Below are 19,044 nucleotides of genomic sequence, written 5' to 3'. Positions count from 1 at the left end.
TTCAGGTTTGTTTATTAGGCCAAGATTTTGAAATACATGAAAAGAGCTTACCACATGGACATCTAACATTCATTTTAGAGTACAGTAAGGTAATGACTTGAGTGTAACAGCTCTAGTTAAGAGCTTCTGAAACAGCAACCCAGTAACTCTAACATTGGGAAAGGTAAAAAAGAAATCTAAAATTAAAACAAAAATACCATAAAGAAAGGAATGACTGCCCTTCCACTTTAGATACCAGCTAATACTTGATTAGGGAACATAACATTAAAGAAATTGAGTTAAAGAAAGCAAACTTTTAAAATCCTTCTTTGTACTTTTACCACTTCTACCACTTTTTAGTACCTATCAATTACTATGTTTTACATCAAGCATTAGCGTTTTATACCTTGATAAAATTATAGGTTCCTGAATATTTTAAATAGTAAATATTCTAGATTAAAAATTTGGTATGAAAAATTTTAATGAAAACATTAATTATACAAAAATTAAATAGCAAAACCATTTAAAATGACTTACAATTCAGACAGATTTGGCTTACTGATATTTCTCTATCAGCTTGTTTTCATAAGAACTTATTATTTCCAGCTGAAAAAAATCTACTTATACGATTGTGATAAGAAGAAATGAGAATAAAGTACATAAAGCTCGTAAGCCTGTGCTCAGCATATATTGCTCATAAATATTAGTTTTTCTTTTATTATTACTTTTTATTATTACTTTGAAAAAACACATACAAGTTTTACAAAACATGTCAACTTCAGTTAAAAGTTTCTTATATAAGACATAGCCACATGTGAGGAATCTAGCCTGGCATTTTTTGAAAACAATTATATTTTCCTCTGAGTGACACACTACATAAAATTTTACTTCAATAACTGATAAAAATTCCTCACTAATAAACCAATTTATGAAGTCTAATTATATAGCTTCATGTTATAATTTATGAGGTCTTTTAGAGGATATATATATTTTCAAAAGTACAAAGTTACATGATCAGGAAAAGTACCTTTTAATAAGTAACCAAAACATTGTGAAATATTCCTCTTACTACACATACGGCTCAGTTTCATCTTAATTTCGCCAAAAAAAAAAAAAAGATGGCTCTAAATAGTAAATGAAACAGTTATGTTAATAGAAGGAAGCACAATGAACAACTAACATGTTACCCTGCCACTGGCTATGCCTTATGAAATATTTTACAATTTCAGTCATGCTTTTACTATTGCCACTTCTAGTATGCTAATTAAGATAAAGATTAACATTCTGTCCTTCTAACAACCGCTGGAAGAGAGAGATGAATGTGAATATATATTATGTTCTACAACATTCACTTTCTAATATTCCAAATTTAACAACTTATCGAAATCTAATCTGAGGTATATTAAGAGAGCAAACATTTTTTAATCCACACCATGGGCTATGTACCATGCAAACACTAAAACCACAACTGCACACACTGGAAAGAGATAATATTTATATTTTTGCCACAGCGTTAGCTCAACTGCCACTTCATCTCTCTTCCTGTTCTTCTTCCGACGACCCTTCAGTCTGTTTTCAAAAGCCTCCAGTTCGGCCTAAATCAAAACAGTATCATTTTTATTAAATTAAATTCAATACACACATTGATTTAAAATTTTCCACTTAGATAAAAATAAATTTGGGAAATGTTTTAATAGTAATGGTATATAATAAACATATTGATTTGATTTTTTAAAAAAACATCTCTCCACTACTGATTGTATTCAACAAATTCAGAACTTAGGTAAGCAGAAAGGGAACTAGGGAGTAGTGAAAGGGATTATTTCAGATTGAAGGCCTGCCTTTGATACTAAATACAGAAACATCTGATTTAAAATATAGACATTAGTTTTATACATCAACACCATTAACCTATAATTAATGGGGCTCTATAATATAGAGCTTCTAGTAAGTGCTAACAGATGACCCATTAGAATAAAGATACCTATAATTCTAGTTTTATACAATGCTGGTATAATAAACATTACTGGCTTGTATGGAAGAAATTCAAGTGAGTGAAGAGAAAAAAGCTGCCGGAAATTGATTCCTCTCTGTCAAATACATTTCAAAACACAGAGTAAAAATTCTTCAGGGGAAAAATGCTTCATGCTTTAAGTCAAAATGACTCTTCTAGAAAGTAGAATTATATAAAAAAGTCGTTCTAAAAAAGGATAACTAGGCCTTCCCTGGTGGCACAGTGGTTGAGAGTCCGCCTGCCGATGCAGGGGACGCAGGTTCGTGCCCCGGTCCGGGAAGATCCCACATGCCGCGGAGCAGCCGGGCCCGTGAGCCATGGCTGCTGAGCCTGCACGTCCGGAGCCTGTGCTCCGCAGCGGGAGAGGCCACAACAGTGAGAGGCCCGCGTACCGCCCAAAAAAAAAAAAAAAAAGGGATAACTAGATGACACTCATTATAAAGTATAGATTTTCAGTCTACTGTTAAGAACTTACTTATTAAACTTTAATGCATGATAATATAACACAATACACTATAGTGCATTGTTATTAACTAAAACCAGATACTTATTAACTAAAATATATATGTAATATTCATGCAAGATTCTGTAAATGTGTATTTAAAAGGAAATAGAAATTTCAGTTAACATATCCATGACTTTGCTCATAAACCACACTGGAAGAAGACTTAACATATACTTAATACAAAGTGGCATTCTTCAAAGAACCAAAATGTCAGAATATTCTCAAGTAGTTGTTGATATACAGCACAAGGTCAAAATATATTAAAAGCAGTCAAACTTGAGAACTACTGACACAGTAAAATAACTAATGCTTTAATGATGACTCACAGTCATCAAGCACGGTTTAAATTATTTTCTATACACTCTGTTTAAAAGGTGAGTAAATAGAGAATATGTTTAAGATTTCTATCCACAACTGTTTATGAAAAGGGGAGGAAGGGACACCCTGAACTATTCTTAATAATTTAATCTCCCAGGATTTTAGTCGATCCATGTTTTACTGTATTAGCTCTGATAACTTATTTTTTGGTATTAGGCAAACCAACTTTATAGAACCATAAAACACCAGAGGTCATTTTATCCCACCCTTGCTACATGAGTTGTTTTTTTTTTTTTTTTTTTTAAACATCTTTATTGGGGTATAATTGCTTTACAATGGTGTGTTAGTTTCTGCTTTATAACAAAGTGAATCAGTTATACATATACATATGTTCCCATATCTCTTCCCTCTTGCGTCTCCCTCCGTCCCACCCTCCCTATCCCACCCCTCCAGGCTGTCACAAAGCACCGAGCCAATATCCCTGTGCCATGCGGCTGCTTCCCACTAGCTATCTACCTTACTACGTTTGTTAGTGTGTATATGTCCATGACTCTCTCCATGAGTTGTTTTTAATGCCCTCTCTCAAGTCATGCAAATTTCAATTTCTTCATTCATAAAGGCAACAGTTTGTATACAATATACACTGCTTGATAAGTATAAAGCATCTCAAAATGCAAACTGACAAAAAATTACATGTCACTATTACAAAGTTAAGACACTCTTTGGAGTGTATGATCAATAAATACAGTATTTGAGCAAACAGGGGATATCAGGAATGTACTTGTTATCTAGGTAATAGCAAAGAACAGATAAAAATCCTGCATTCAAGAATCTAATCGGTAAATAAGGGGATGTATTATTAAAACAAATGTATTGGTTAGTAAAACAGCACTTATTTGTCACAGATAACCTACAACTCAGTAAAACAGAACTCAAATAATTTTAGATGAGCAAAGACATGCACTGCAGAGGATGACTTAAAATGGATGCTGCCATGCCCTGACCCTCACCCCTCAACCAAAAGAGGAGTTATCTCTTGAGAATGGACGAAACTGGCAAGCAAGTAAATTGGGAATACACAAAGTATCTGTGAACATACAAGGTCCCGTGCTTCTTCAGAGGTTCAGTATAGCTGGACTGAAGTAAGTGAATGGCTAATTTTTGTTTTACAGGAACTGTATTTTCAGTCCAGAACTGAGCTCACCAGATCCTAATTTGTATGTTTCCACATATCTTGTATTTGCATAAAAACTAACGATGATGCAAAGAGACAGAAGTTTGGGTATTTTTTGTTTAGTTACCTGTTGTCTTCGTTTTTCCTCTTCAAGAGCAGCTTTGGCTTCTGCTTCTTTTATCTGTTTATAGACATTTAAAAGTAAATTAACATTGTAATCATCAAATTTTACATAGAATTTTAACATCTTTCCTCCCAGGCTCCACTAACCCATAACAACTTCTGGGAGCTTTAAATTGAAAATTATTTAAAGAAATGTAAATGTTATATACCGAGAAGTGTTACCAAGGTACTATCTAACAGATAGGGGGTGAGGGGAGGTAGGTTGTTATACCTTATATAAACATTTCAGCTTAACAACTATAAGAGATATTAGATCACAGTTCAAAGAGTTACAACACTGTAAACTGAAATACTTTAAAACTGGACTTTTTCTCTTAAGTTACCATACTAAGACTCTGTAATAAATTATTGAATACCACTCTTTGCCTAGAGTTGAAATTGACCATTTTCCTAAAATGCCCTCTCTGGAAGGGAATCCTTAGTTTCAAACAAAACCAAGAGCCTACTCCTTGATTGGGTTGATGGACAGAAACAGTGATGCTAGTAGTAACCCAAACAGCAAAGAATCCCAAAACCTTATTTTTGTATTATTTTAACATAATTTTCAGGAGGCTTACACTAACATTAAGATGAATAACTATGTTCCAGAGCACATACACTAACTGGTACAGAGGATGGAAAAATCTAGTACACACCAGACCATAAAAAGCACACCTGAGGGTTCAAAATAGGCCAACAAACTAGGCTTTTATCACAAAAACAAAAAAGGATGAGATTTCGAGTTGTTCATAATAAGCACATAAATTAATGCACAAAATAAGTAGGGAAAGGCTGCTAACACATTAAAAATGACATTTAACCTGACGTTACCTCAGATGCTTTCCGCTTCATTTCCTTGCATGTTATGTCACATTCTATGGAAATCTGATTTTCACGTACTTTGTTGCACTGCAATTCCTACAAATAAAGTTTTTAAAAATTTGATTTTAAAAGATTTTCCCTCAAAGTTGTAACTGTATGCCATAAAAAAGCAAAATTTCTCTAGCAGCTTAAGATTATGCATACTATTTAAGTCGTGTTAATATTTAATAATGACATGGTTGCATGCATTAAATGTCTTAGTTCAAACAGTGATTATTTTCTACCTCTTAACTGCAAAAAAAGTGAATACCATAAAATTAAAACCATCCATTTAATAATCGTTTACTAAACACTACTACCAACTTAGCTTCAATTTCATTTTTATTCTTCATTTTTCTTTATCTTTTCTTGTTATTCTTCTAAAGCTTCCAGGGAGGTACTAGAGTAGTGCCATCCAACACAGCTTTCTGAAATGATGGAAATGTTCTAAACGTGCACTACTCACAAGGGTAGCACTTACCACACATGGTGCCTGAGCACTCAAAGCATGGCTACTGAAATTGAGGAACTGAATGTCATATATTATTTAATGCTGATTCATTAAAATTCTAATTTAAATAGCCATATGTGGCTGGTGGCTACCAACTCAGTGCAGTTCTCGAGTTTTCTGGAGAGCTAAAAATTTTTCTCTCAACCATTTTATCTTTTTAAAAAATGTTTAGATGAAAATCATTCTAAAGCTTATATCTTCACTTCACTGCCTCCTTAATGGAATAATAAAAAACTAATCTACTCTTTTATTGATGAGGTGACATCAATACTATGATCAATTTGTGTACTATTCTGTAATAAAATAAGTGGTCCTTATTTTAAATAGTCTTAGACTTTGCTTTTGGAGATCTTTTATCTGCCTTTTATTCGTTCCATATTTTTTGCTGCCAGATGTCACTTTTGCTCTAAGTGTACCTATTTGTACCAGTTGCTCCTTTCCCACCACACCCTCAGACACTAGTTTTTTAGTTCATATCTACCAGAGTTAGGAAATGAGATCATCAAATCCTGAGCAAAGTACATATACTTTAATGAAGCACTTTATAGCACAGAATTTTGGCTGAGGTTGGTGATAAACACAGTCTTGTCATCCAAGGACAGTCCAGACAAAGGAAAAATAACATGGACAAACATTAGAGACAAAAATAAATACTGCATGTTTGTGGACATGAAGTCTATCAGCCTGGAAGAAGGATCATCATATCTTTTCTCATTCAAAAGGTACTTATAGAGTACCTGTTACATGAAAAGCACTGTATTAGGGACAGGGGATACAAAAAGGAAAAAATTAATATGGTAAATGCTAAATTAATAATAATAATAGCTGCTACTATTTATTAAATATAGCAGTCATTGTGCTAAATGCTATATAAGCATTATCTCTTTCATTCCTTTCAATAAGCCTATGTATAAACTATTTTACAGATGAGGAAACAAGGTTACACATGTCCCTGGAATCACAAAGCTCTTAGTCATGAACGTAGCACAAAGTACAAAGAAAGCCAAGAGGAAGGAGCACCTAAGTCTTCCCAAAGGAGGCAGAGGAAGGAAAGCCTTCCTAAACAAGGAAATGCTTGCCCTGAGTATTAACAGGATTCTAGTAAGCAGAGCAGTAAAGGAAAAAAACAAATATATGGCCACAGATTAAAGGGGAAATAGCAGATGTGTTAGGGCACTTAAGTAATGGATTCACAGAGATGACTGCCAGGGGATGAGACTGGACAAGCAGGCAAAGGTAATATCATAGATCCCCCTTTATGCCAAGTCTCTCTATACGTACACCTTCCTTATAAAGTGCATATTTTTTCCCAAGTGATGAAGAACCATGACGAACTTACATTGGAAGTATTACAATTAGGAAGGTGTAAGGAAATCTGTTATGAAGCTGTTTTCAAAGTCCAAGCATAATCTGCTGCCAGAGTTCTAATGGGTGGCAAACTGCACTCAGACAGTAAGATGAGATTTCAGAGAAAACTTGAGAGACATTTCAGACTAAAAGTGATTTGACTGAGTACTGATTTTCATATAAAGGTGGTCCATTTAAATATCTAACACTTAGGGATCCAACTCCAGAAAAGCTCAGGCCTATAAATTTAAATTCAGAAGTTACCTGAATCCAGGAAATTACATAGTAGGAGCTATAAAAGTAAATGAAAAGTAAAGGTCCTCAATAAAAGCTACACATTTTCAATAAATATTTGCTGAATGGATGAATAAATGAGTGAATTGAAAGAGAAAGGAGAGTAGCTTTAGGGAACAACCATAAGAATATGAAGGCAAAAAAGGCGTTACAACTATAACTGAGAAAGGGAAAATCAGAAGTCAAGAAAGAAGAATCTTCAAAGGAGTCAACAGTGTCAACAGGGAAGTCAAGGAAAAGAACTGACCTTTAAGAGTTCAGTGAGATTCTTCAATCCTAAGTTTTGCTAAATGGTATGTAGTTTGCTTCCACTGAGCTTTCCAATCATTAGCTTTTGCCCTTTTACTCCTTCATTACCAGTATTTTATCTTAAAATTAACTCTCTCCAAATTTGAACGTTATTGTATAATTTTATAAGGCTACGTGTATGTGAGGTCTTTTTAAGGCAACATGTTCACAACATAATACTGACGGTAAAAAAATGTCATAAATAAGAGCAACAAAGGTTAATTCCAGACCATTTCTTAAATCATGAAACTTACTTTTTTATTACATTGTGCATCTTGTGCAAAGACCTCAAATCTAGAACACACTGATTCTATCCAAAAAAGGGCACTGAACTCAGTTCCAATGTAAAATAATCCTCTTTTACTATTAAATTGCAGAAAACTAAATTGCCAAACAAAGCTGATTTTTAAAATAAGAACTTGCAGAAATAGATATGCCAATAATAAAAAGATTCTAAGAAATAAGACCTTAAAATTCAGTCAAAAAAATAAAGTCAAAGAACTACCAAAATACAGACTCCCCGTCCCTGCCAAAAAACCCCCCACAAAACAACAAAACCAACAAAAATGCACACAGAAAAGAATTTTCAATAACTTAAAATATATACCTTTTTAATTCTTTTACAAGGACATCTAAGTTTCACCTTTTGGTTGCAATTAAAGGGACATTCACCAGGATGGCACATTTCTTTGCATCTATGACCACAAGGAAGCTAAAATAAAACCAAAATAAAACAATTATATATTTATATTTTAGTCATACTCTACCTCCCCTTTCCCCATCAACTATTTTAAGAAAAAGTCCATTCCAATAGGGTCAATAAATCCTGGATAATTGGCTGATTTTTCAACTTTTTTCTTTTGGATATAAATTACCTTAATTCCCAGAAATGCTCAATATTCTCCCTGGTTCCACTCTAACAGCACATCTTACATCACTCTTGAGGCTAGTTAGAGCCATGTGACCAAGTTCTGGCCAACGGAATGTAAGTGTAAGTGCTTTTGTGCCTTAAAGCTTCTCAAGAGCACACATCCATGTTTTTCCCTCCCAATGTGCTGGAAATGAGGATATCTAGAGCAACAGTGGGTCCCCTGACTCAAAGAGAGCAGAGCTGCCCTGCTAACCTGGGTCCCTGGTTCTATACGTGGAGCACTGTGACACATCCACCTTCCCTTGTAAAGGCAAAGTAATGCCATTAGTCCTGAAAAGGTATTCAAACTCATGAGTAATCATGGAAATGTAAACTAAAGTCATGAGATGCCATAAGACTGGCAAACATTTTTAAATTTTGACAATACCAAGTATTGGTAAGGATACGAAACAAAAGGAGCTATAAAATCCTGACGGTAAATTGGAAAATTTACTGGTTACATATAATTATTTTGGAAATCAGTATGACTTTAAGTTGAATTTACACATTCCCTATGACCAACCAACTGCACTACAAAGAGAAATCTATACACATAATACCAGAATGTACAAACAAGAACATTCATAGCAGTATAACAACTCTACCTATCTACCTACAGTAAAATAAATAAACTACAGTATATTCACAATGGAGTAAATGGACTACAGCCACATGTAATAAAAATGACAAGCACAATGTAGAGCAAACAAAGCAAGTCACAAAAGCTCATACTTTTGAACTTTAAATATAAAATTATGCAATCAATATTGCTTCCAGATATACCTGTAGTAAAAACTTTAATTTACAGTAAAAATTATAAATTAAAGCAAGGAAATAATTATTATAAAAGGCAAATGGTGGTAACATAGAATAGAGGGTGGGAACTACACTAAGAAAGGAACTTTGGTAGACTTCTGAGATGCAGCAATGCTAAATTTTTTGACCTAGGTGGAGTTACATGGTGTTCACTTTTTAACCATTTGTTAAACTGTACATATATGTGTTATGTACTGTTGAGTATGTAATAATTTCATTATTTTAAAAAATCAAATCACATGACCATTTCCCTGTTAGATGTGCAAGTATGTATTATCTCAAAAGCCAGGTTATACTCTGAAAGAGCAGAAAAGTAGTCCCAAAGAAAGTTGATTAGAATGTATAATATATAGTGACTGTATCTTCATTATAGATTTCACAGCAAAAAACAGAGGTTTTTCTAAAACATTCAACCTTGATATTCATTTAAAGATGAGATATCCTACCCCTTCCACTCACAGTGAGATGGTTTTCTTCTACTCTACTCAGCCCTTAATATCATTCTGCTAGCACTTTGGTTAAGTCATACCAAATGGCTTACCAATAAGCAACACGGTCTAGTTCAAAATGTTTCATTTTAATACCAATAATTTAAAAATTTTAAAAGCTCTCTTTAAAAATAATTAAGGAAAGCTTGAAAATCAATATTATTTGTGGATAAATACCCATACCATAATTACCATAGCCAGCACATCTGTAGCACTTACCATACACTAAGACCTTTACATGTTATTAACTCACTTAATATTCAGCACTCTAAAGTGAGTATTACTATTGCCCCCATTTTACACATGAGCAATCTGAGATACAGAGACATTAAATAATTTGCCCAAGTAAAAAACAGAAAAGCTTGCATAGGAGTGATAAAACCAAATTCAGAAATAATTTTTAAAAGTAGAATTGTATATGTGGGGCACAATTTAAATAAAGGTGCAGTTCTTAATATCTTTACATTTCCTTTTAGTTTAATTCAAACCTAATTGAACAGTCCAATAGACACATAGAGTGTATATCAAAGAAGTAGTGGAGCTGGAAGGACATGCCTATGCCATTCCCACAGTTCACACTTACACTCACACTCAATATACATTTACCAACTACCTAATATGTACAACCAGGGAACCAGAGACTGGATATAAAGACAAACATGACACAGTTCCTGCCCACAAGAAATCTACAGTATGGAAAGGGGAGGAGAAAGCAAACAGGAATTTATCAATGGATCAGAATTTGTCATAATCTCATACCGTAACTCTGAGTCTAAGATATCTATGGCAGATTCAAAAAGACATAGTTCTTGGTTGATCCAGAGTATGAGTTGATACCATAGCCTACTGGTTCTCAAAGTGTGGTGCCAGACCAATAGTATCACCCTTATATAACAGCATATTAGAAATGCAAATTCCTGGGCCTCCACTCCAGGCCCACAAAATCAGAAACTCTGGGGTGGGGCCCAGTAAGCTGTTTTAACAAGCCCTTGAAGTGATTCTGATGCACACTAGAGTTTGAAAAACACTGCTGTAGTCTTATCAATGTCAAGAGAACATAAACTAGAATGAGTTCTATTAACCACAGTAATACTCACCTGTCCACCCCTAGACTGTTCTAAACCATAACAGCCATTTGGATTGTTCCCAACCTAAGAATACATTTTTCAAGAAAGTCCAAGGAGACACTAGCAATACCAGGGGCTCCAGAATGGCCTAGATCCCAAAAATGATGAGCATGAGAAAAAATTTTTTAAATAAATACTGCCCACTCATCTCCAGTCCCACCAAATGGCGTAACAGGATCACAAATGAATCACAGCCAAGGCAATGCAAATTTGCAAGGCAATGCAAATTAGCAATCCCTGAATTCAATTTTATTTCTAACTGCAACCTCATACCAAGTTACTGTGTCAGGTTAAAAATAAAACATTCTCAACTACTTATTACCTGGAATTTTAATCTGGACAGAAGAAAATTTATTTTAACAAGGGAAAACTTAGAATTTGAAGAATTCAGAAAATTAAACTTGAAATATCCCATGCCTCTAGTTTCACTCATATAACAAAGACAGGATTATTAAAATAATCATTTATTGCTTGAAATGTCTCCCTTTTTGTAATCTTACATAACTTTAAAAAATCGCAGGTTCAATTTCCAAGTTGTTAAACAGTAATCCATAAAAAGTGTCCAAAGTTTTAGTTAAAAGGAAATACTGTAAACAAAAAGGCATATCATGAATTGATTTCTCTTTTTATTTAATCAAAGAGACAATACTGTATTTAAGACTTCATTGTCATCTCTTCCGATTCTAAATAGGATGAGAAATACTTAGATAAGTATACAAAGACAAAGGATTAAAATAAAAGGGGTGCTATTAGTACATCTGTAAGTCAAAAGAATTCCTTTATAAATGTCCCCCCAAACGAAATAGCCGTCACTTCCCTACCCCCGACAACAGCAAAAAAGATACAGCCTAACTGTTAAGTTGGCCAAGGAGAGATAGACTACTTTCGTTTCTCAAATCATTTCTGGGCTAAATCACCAACCAGTGAGTTTTTACCTTTTTACTCTGAACAATTTTTCTGAACCACTTTCAATAAATTAGTTTAAATACAACGCATATACAAGCACCAGAATCTCTAAAAGCAATACTTTATATATGAATGCTTTATATTAATTCAACATAATAATGAGCTTTAACGTTTACACACACACATACGCACACACACACACGATCTGTTTTTTCTACTGTGGATTTACTGTCCAACTGCCCATGAGCCACATGGTTCTTGATCTACTTATATTTTAAGGTGGGTAAACATTAGGTCAATATTTATTGTGTAAAGTACATAAGCTATCTTTAAAACTGCTTAAAAAAATCTTCAGAGTCATTCCTGGTCCTAATATCCCCAAATTTCATAAAGAGATGTGCTTCTACCCTAACCACACGTTTCTACAAACATCAATACATTTCCCTTTCTGTACCCGCATTTCTAGGGGTCCAGAAAAGACCTGGAATAGGATGACCAAACAATAAAAGAGAAACAATGCCTAAGAAATACAACGTAAAAGATTCTATTAAATCTTACCTCTTTAGGACACTGATTTTTGCAACAACTAAGGAGGTTCTTTTCATTTACATCAGCTGTGGTTATTTTTCTAAAAAGATGAGAGGAAGTTTTGATGACATTCAAACAAAAGTCCACTTTATAGTATGGTTTTTCTAAAAAATAACTCAATTTCAAACATATCCATAAAATTATCTTACTTATTTACTTCATTTTTTAAAGAAATATTTTAATTGTATCTCATCTGTAACATCCTCAAATTACTTAACTGCTTTGATAATTCAAACCTTCTAGTCCTGTATCTTCCACCAACAAATCAAATGCCAAAAATGGCAACTGCTGCAAAAAGGAAGTACAAAACACACACAAAATATCATCTACGCCTGGCCTTTCTTTAACAGTTCCTGCTAGTTATCTCTCCCTGTAGATCAATCATTATTCATAATTATAACTCTTTGTAAAGCTTCTACATAAAAGATTTAAAACTAATGGTTCAATATGTTACTTAAAAATTGACCGAGGGCTTCCCTGGTGGCGCAGTGGTTAAGAATCTGCCTGCCAATGCAGGGGACATGGGTTCGAGCCCTGGTCTGGGAAGATCCCACATGCCGCAGAGCAACTAAGCCTGTGCGCCACAACTACTGAGCCTGCGCTCTAGAGCTTGCGAGCTACAACTACTGAGCCCACGTGCCACAACTACTGAAGGCCCCACACCTAGAGCCTGTGCTCCGCATCAAGAGAAGCCACCGCAATGAGAAGCCTGCACACCGCAACGAAGAGTAGCCCCCGCTCACCGCAACTAGACAAAGCCCACATGCAGTAACAAAGACCCAACTCAGCCATAAATAAATAAATAAACAAATAAATAAATAAATTTATTAAAAAATTGACCGAGAGAAAATGCTCACTCAGATTTACTTCTAAAGAACAGGGAAAAAAATGTTACTTCAAATTGAGGAGTTTAGGCTATTCAGTGGGAAGTGCAGTAAGCTTATTAGAAAAACTTTTTTTCAGTTGATTTTGGATTAAGCTATCTATTAATGTTAGAAATTGATTCAGATCATTTTAGATCAATCTGTGCTTTTATGTTTTCAGTGTGTAATTCAGAAAAAGTCACAAACACCAATGAATAATACTTCCTAACAGACAGCTCAACAGTAGACACTGCATGAGTCAGTAAACAGTGACAATCTAAAAATCCCCATCACCTGTGTCTCACTTTACTCTTCCCCATTACCTCCCTTCTCCTTTCCTTTATTTTCTTTTCCTGTTCCCTTCACTAGACATAATTGCCAAAATATACCATAAGTTTAGCCTCACTAATGTCAAAACTATTATCTTAAATATTTGTATCAAATTGGCTATAAATGTACTCTAAGATACCACATGCAATTTTCCCGGCAAAGTTGCACGTAATAATAACAAAGTTTTTACTCTGGCTCTATTAAAGTTGTATATTTTCATTCTTACAGGTAAGGTGCTTACCTCTTAAGAGCTAATATCACTTTGTTCCTGTTACTCTATCATTAGGAATAAGCTTTTCAAGGCCTGCATCTTTTATATCTAATTTCTATAGAAGAAATTACATGAAGCAGAAAAGGATCAAAAAGAAAAGATGACTTATGAAATTATTCACTGAACTGAAAGTAAATGAAATTATTGGGACAAATACTGAGACTGAAGAATTCTATATAAAAACATATACTTTAAACATGCATTCAAGAAACGGAAGAAGCAACTCTGGATAGCTATGGTAATGGAAACCACCTCAATCCAAATATATCCACACATTTCCCCCCAAAATCATTCAGTTCATTAATAACAAACAAAATCACTCAAATCCTATGACCTCAGCAAAGCCAGAAGACAGAAATTTCTACAAACTTCAAATTACCTGTAAGTAGAAAAATAAACACCAATTCCTAGCAGAGCTATTTCTCAAGCTCCCATATAGCAAGTCTTTTCAGAGAGCTTGGTAGAGTTCTGGAAAAACTGAGCAGAAAAGAGAAGAGGCGCACTGAGCTAACATCACACAAGAAAGACAAAGTCCACCATAAATGTAAAAATACTGAAAAAGTCTTGGTGGATCAGAGCACCAACTAAAGAGAAGAGACTTTAAAAACTGCACAAGAATCAAGGAGCCAATATTGGAAAGGCAACACTCTGCAGAACAAGACAGTAAAAAGGGAAGGTGCCCTTTGGAGATGACACGACAAAGGGAAAAAGAAGCAAGAGAGGGAAATTTAGGACCCTGAAAGACCAAAGAAAACAACGTCTTGGGACTTCCCTCGTGTACCAATGGTTAAGACTCCCATGCTTCCACTGCAGGGGACACGGGTTCAATTCTTGGTCAGGGAACAAAGATCCCTCATGCCTAGGGGCACGGCCAAACAAAAGAAAACAAAACAAACAAAAGAAAAGAAAACTACCTCTTCTCATCAGTCATCACCCATTAAGAAAGCAAAATTGTCCTCTTAACTCTCCCTACAAAACTTATAAAACTAAAAATTATAATTTTTTAAAATTTCAACAAAATAATTTTAATATTTAAAAAGAATAAAATTTGACTTTCCAATTTAAAGCATGAGTCCAGAGTATAAGAGACAAAAACAAATTTAAGATAATATTAACAGGCATTTTTCTGCAAGTATTTACGCTCAAAAAATCAGACATAAACTCATATTCTCAAATTTAATCTGAGGGCTTCCCTGGTGGCACAGTTGTTAAGAATCTGCCTGCCAGTGCAGGGGACGCGGGTTTGAGCCCTGGTCCGGGAAGATCCCACATGCTGTGGAGCAACTAAGCCTGTGCACCACAACTACTGAGCCTGCGCTCTAGAGCCCACAAGCCACAACTACTGAAGCCCATGCTCCTAGAGACTGTGCTCCGCAACAAGAGCAGCCACTGCAGTGAGAAGCCCATGCACGGCAATGAAGAGCAGCCCCCACTCGCTGCAACTAGAGAAAGCCCATGCGTAGCAACGAAGACCCAACGCAGCCAAAAATAAATAAATTTTTAAAATTTGTATATATAAAAAAATTTAATTCTGAGTAAAATATACTTACAAAAAACCCACTTTATAGACTTAAGTGAAATGGAGCTGAACAAGTTAGGTTAATTACATATTTGATCATGATAAACAGAAAAAAATGTAATTTTTTTCTCCCTCTGCATAATCCACAAGCAAAAAATTTCATTTTTAAGTAAGGAACATATAGAGGTCATATCCTAGTATGATAAATGCTACAACAGCAACATTTGTAATAAACAAAAGCTACCTTTTAAATCTATGATTTAAAAACTGTGCCTAAGTAACTATGTGCAAGTCAACTTTTGATCCAACAAAACTCTGGCTGACACTGTTATCTGAAAAATCTGCTATAGGAGTGCTTCTCCTGTTTTTTTTTAAAGCAAATTTTTTTTCTAACAAAATCTTATACAGAATCCCCAAGTGGAAAAAAGCAGAACTGTCCTGGTTGAAATCAAGGTAAAGTATCTAGAAGATGAAATAGTCTACATTTCTTTCTTCCAGATCTCTACTGGAAAATCTAGGTCTCCAGCCCCTAAGGACCATACTGAAAAATATTCCTTAAAGTATTCTATAAAGGGTTCTGAATTATGAAAATATACCAGTTAAAATGATTTTAGTAAAACAAGAATATTTCTTCAGTCCACTTACCTACATTCCACATAAAGACTTGTGATCTTGCAGTGACATTTTACTCTAAGCATCTGAACACAGGGAGGACACTCTCCAGGGTGACATGGCAAAACACACGGATGAGGACAACCTGGCGGCCGTGATTTAGAGCACCCTTCCTCACATTGAAGGCATTCTGGGCCAGCCTGATAAGTACCAAGGAAATAAGTCATCTAAATACAGAAGTCTAACATTTCTATATATGTTAAAGTTATAAAATTTATATATCCCGTTAAAAGAAAGTACTTCTGTAGCTCTTAGAAATACAGTTAATAAAATGGTGCCATGCTTTCACTCTTTTAAAAATATTCAAAATGAATAATAGCAAGATCATCAATAGGACCATTATTCACAAAGATTTTGATGTCTACAAACCTCATTTGATCAAACTGCCTCACCTTTAAAATGGACTTGTGATTACATGAAGCATCCCTATTAAAATGTAAATTACTTCTTAGTCAGTGGCAGGAAAAAAAAAACAGAGTAAAAACATTTTCCACCCAAGAAGCATGATCATCACCTAACTAAAAAAGCAACACACAGGCTTCCCTGGTGGCGCACTGGTTAAGAATCCGCCTGCCGATGCAGGGGACATGGGTTCAAGCCCTGGTCCGGGAAGATCCCACATGCCGCGGAGCAACTAAACCCGTGCGCCACAACTACTGAAGCCCGTGCACCTACAGCCCGTGCTCCACAACAAGAGAAGCCACCACAGTGAGAAGCCTGCACACCACAGCGAAGAGTAGACCCCGCTCGCCACAACTAGAGAAAGCCTGCGCACAGCAACAAAGATCCAGTGCAGCCAAAATAAAATTAATTAAGTAATATAAAAAAGAAAATTAATTATCTCTTTTTCATAACCAATTTTAAAAAAGTCACTTGGGAATCTTGTTAAAATGCTGAGGCGGGGCCTGAGATTTTGCATTTTTAACAAGATTCCAGGTGATGCCAATGCCACTGGTCTGCAGACAACACTCTGTGTGGCAAGGGTCTGTAGCATACATAATATAGAAGAAATGCATGTGTATATCTATGTATGTGTGATTATGTACGTATACATATGTTTTCTTTTTTATTTCTTTTTGATGACAGACTTTCCTCAAAGAGAAAATATCCTCATTCTTCTTTCAATCAGTCAAAAAGTATTTCAGCCCATGTTTGCTTGTGAAATACACACCACTGTGATTGCCATCACCTTCACACCTTTCCCCAGTTAACCACATTCCCACTCACTACAGCCAATGAATTAGGGTTATATTTGCTGCTAATGGTATCAATCAGAGCCATCCCACATAAGAATGGCATTGACTGAACTGAGATCTGAGGGTTAAGGCAAGGGAAGGAAAGAGACTAGAGCAGAGGTAAGAAGCAAAAGAGCTTTGATTTCAGTTAATTCAATAAACACTTATTGAATACCTGCTGTGTTATAGGCTCTGTGCTATACCTCAAGGTAGAAACTGCATTAAAAATTCCAAGGGCATTGGGGTCAAGAGAGACCTATTAAGAGCCTTTCTCCAGTGGGTCTCAATTGAGATGTTACAGTAAGGAATTAATTTTTAAAGTTTCTGAATTATTTAACCTTTAATACATAAATTAGAATGATTGCAAAGTTATCCCCCCAAATAATATAATTTCCACTCACTTATACTGCAGTAGCCTTCCCTGAGTGGGAGATAGGGTGGATTTGTAGCTAAATTGAGAAGAATTGCACATAACTTATAACCCATATTTCACCACAGGCACTGACTGCCTACAAAGCCATGTTGGGATAATCCAAGGTAATTCCCCAAACATGTCATATCACTTCTTAAAATGAGTTTTTTCTGATACATCTGATATTCTGGAAGTCTAATGGAGGAAAGCCATATAGTAGCTATTCTCTAACTAGTTAAAGTGGTTTTGAATCATTATGTTAGTTTGATTTTATAATTCCAGTATCTTTTTCATTTTATCATGAGAATATTTTTATTGAGGATCAAGGCATGACTCAGTGAAGAAATTATAAGCAATACGATTTACATATATATCTGCACATGAGGAAGAATGATACTATAGACATTATGTTGTCATGCATTACAATCACCAAATCAAAGACCAAAACATCTAATAATGCAAGTGAAATTTTCAATAACACAATTCATGGTAATAATTTAAACACCTGTAAATGTAATGTTACTTAATAATAAAATTAAGCTTAAAATCTTTGGCTTATTCCTCATTAAGCACACTTGCTAATATTATCATGATTCCCTATAGAATGGAAACCTAGGAAAAAACATTATTTTAAAAATAAAATTTAGTATTAATTAAAATTTGATTAGCTACATTTGTTTTTCCTTGTGAAATGGCAATTTTTAGACATCTTTGAATGGTTGATTTCTCATATGCTTGTAAAATGCTTTTAGTAAATTTCACGTAACTTATACATATCCTGTATCTGTGATGGTATTTACTTCCAACAAAAGATTGAGAATTTGTTAAAACTGTGAACATCTACCCCATGTATTAGGTTTAAAAAACAGCTGACTGCAAATGCTCCAGACTAAACTTAGAGATATAAATGGATAGCAGTAGAGGTGATACTGCTACTTACTATCTAAAAAGAGACACAATTTCTGTACTTTTATCATAAAATCAAACCTTATGTATTAACCCAGGTATAGCATGTAAACAGTACCAAATTAAAAGGCATATTCTTATGAACTAGCACAAAGATACAGAGAGATATACACCAAGTTGTTAAAGTTGGTTGTCTGAGGAAAGGCAAGGAAGGAGATGGGATGAGGGCAAGAAAAAGGAAAGAGAAGTTATAGCAAAATGGAAAATATTTATGGCAAAATTATTGAAAAAAATGTTTCAAGCATACTGTAAGCATGTATACATTCAACTCAAGGACATTACCTTGTTTTTGTCAGTGCAGGAATCAATTTCAGTTACTTTGTGGCACTCTTTAATACATGTATGATTCTGACAATCTAAGGTTCGTCCACAAACTCTCCTACAAGAGTAGGGTCCTACGGTGTGGCATGGTAGTGGGCTCACCTTAAAATTTAAGAAAAAAAGGAAAATCAGCAACACAGACACACACACACAACCTATTGGAAGCA

General features: G+C 34.8%; 1 protein-coding gene across 4 annotated transcripts in view; it reads right to left on the bottom strand.

Annotated features, from left to right (window-relative positions):
- NFXL1 (nuclear transcription factor, X-box binding like 1) overlaps window positions 1-19,044 on the bottom strand; it is a 53,195-nt gene continuing 34,151 nt past the window's right edge. For 3 of the 4 annotated variants that reach the window (XM_060012601.1, XM_060012600.1, XM_060012602.1), the window contains exons 17-23: window positions 18,839-18,979; window positions 15,917-16,083; window positions 12,259-12,328; window positions 8,061-8,165; window positions 4,984-5,070; window positions 4,118-4,171; window positions 1-1,574 (exon numbers count right to left, since the gene is read on the bottom strand). In XM_060012601.1, the coding sequence (XP_059868584.1) occupies window positions 1,401-1,574; window positions 4,118-4,171; window positions 4,984-5,070; window positions 8,061-8,165; window positions 12,259-12,328; window positions 15,917-16,083; window positions 18,839-18,979 (798 nt within the window). In that variant the 3' untranslated portion in view covers window positions 1-1,400. Of the gene's footprint in view, window positions 1,575-4,117; window positions 4,172-4,983; window positions 5,071-8,060; window positions 8,166-12,258; window positions 12,329-15,916; window positions 16,084-18,838; window positions 18,980-19,044 lie in introns of those variants that run through there. The other variant, XR_009519566.1, reaches the window with a different exon arrangement.

This window comes from Delphinus delphis, chromosome 5 (genome assembly GCF_949987515.2).
Source record: "Delphinus delphis chromosome 5, mDelDel1.2, whole genome shotgun sequence".
In the NCBI taxonomy this organism is placed as follows: domain Eukaryota; kingdom Metazoa; phylum Chordata; class Mammalia; order Artiodactyla; family Delphinidae; genus Delphinus; species Delphinus delphis.
This window is presented reverse-complemented; position numbering and strand designations above follow the sequence as displayed.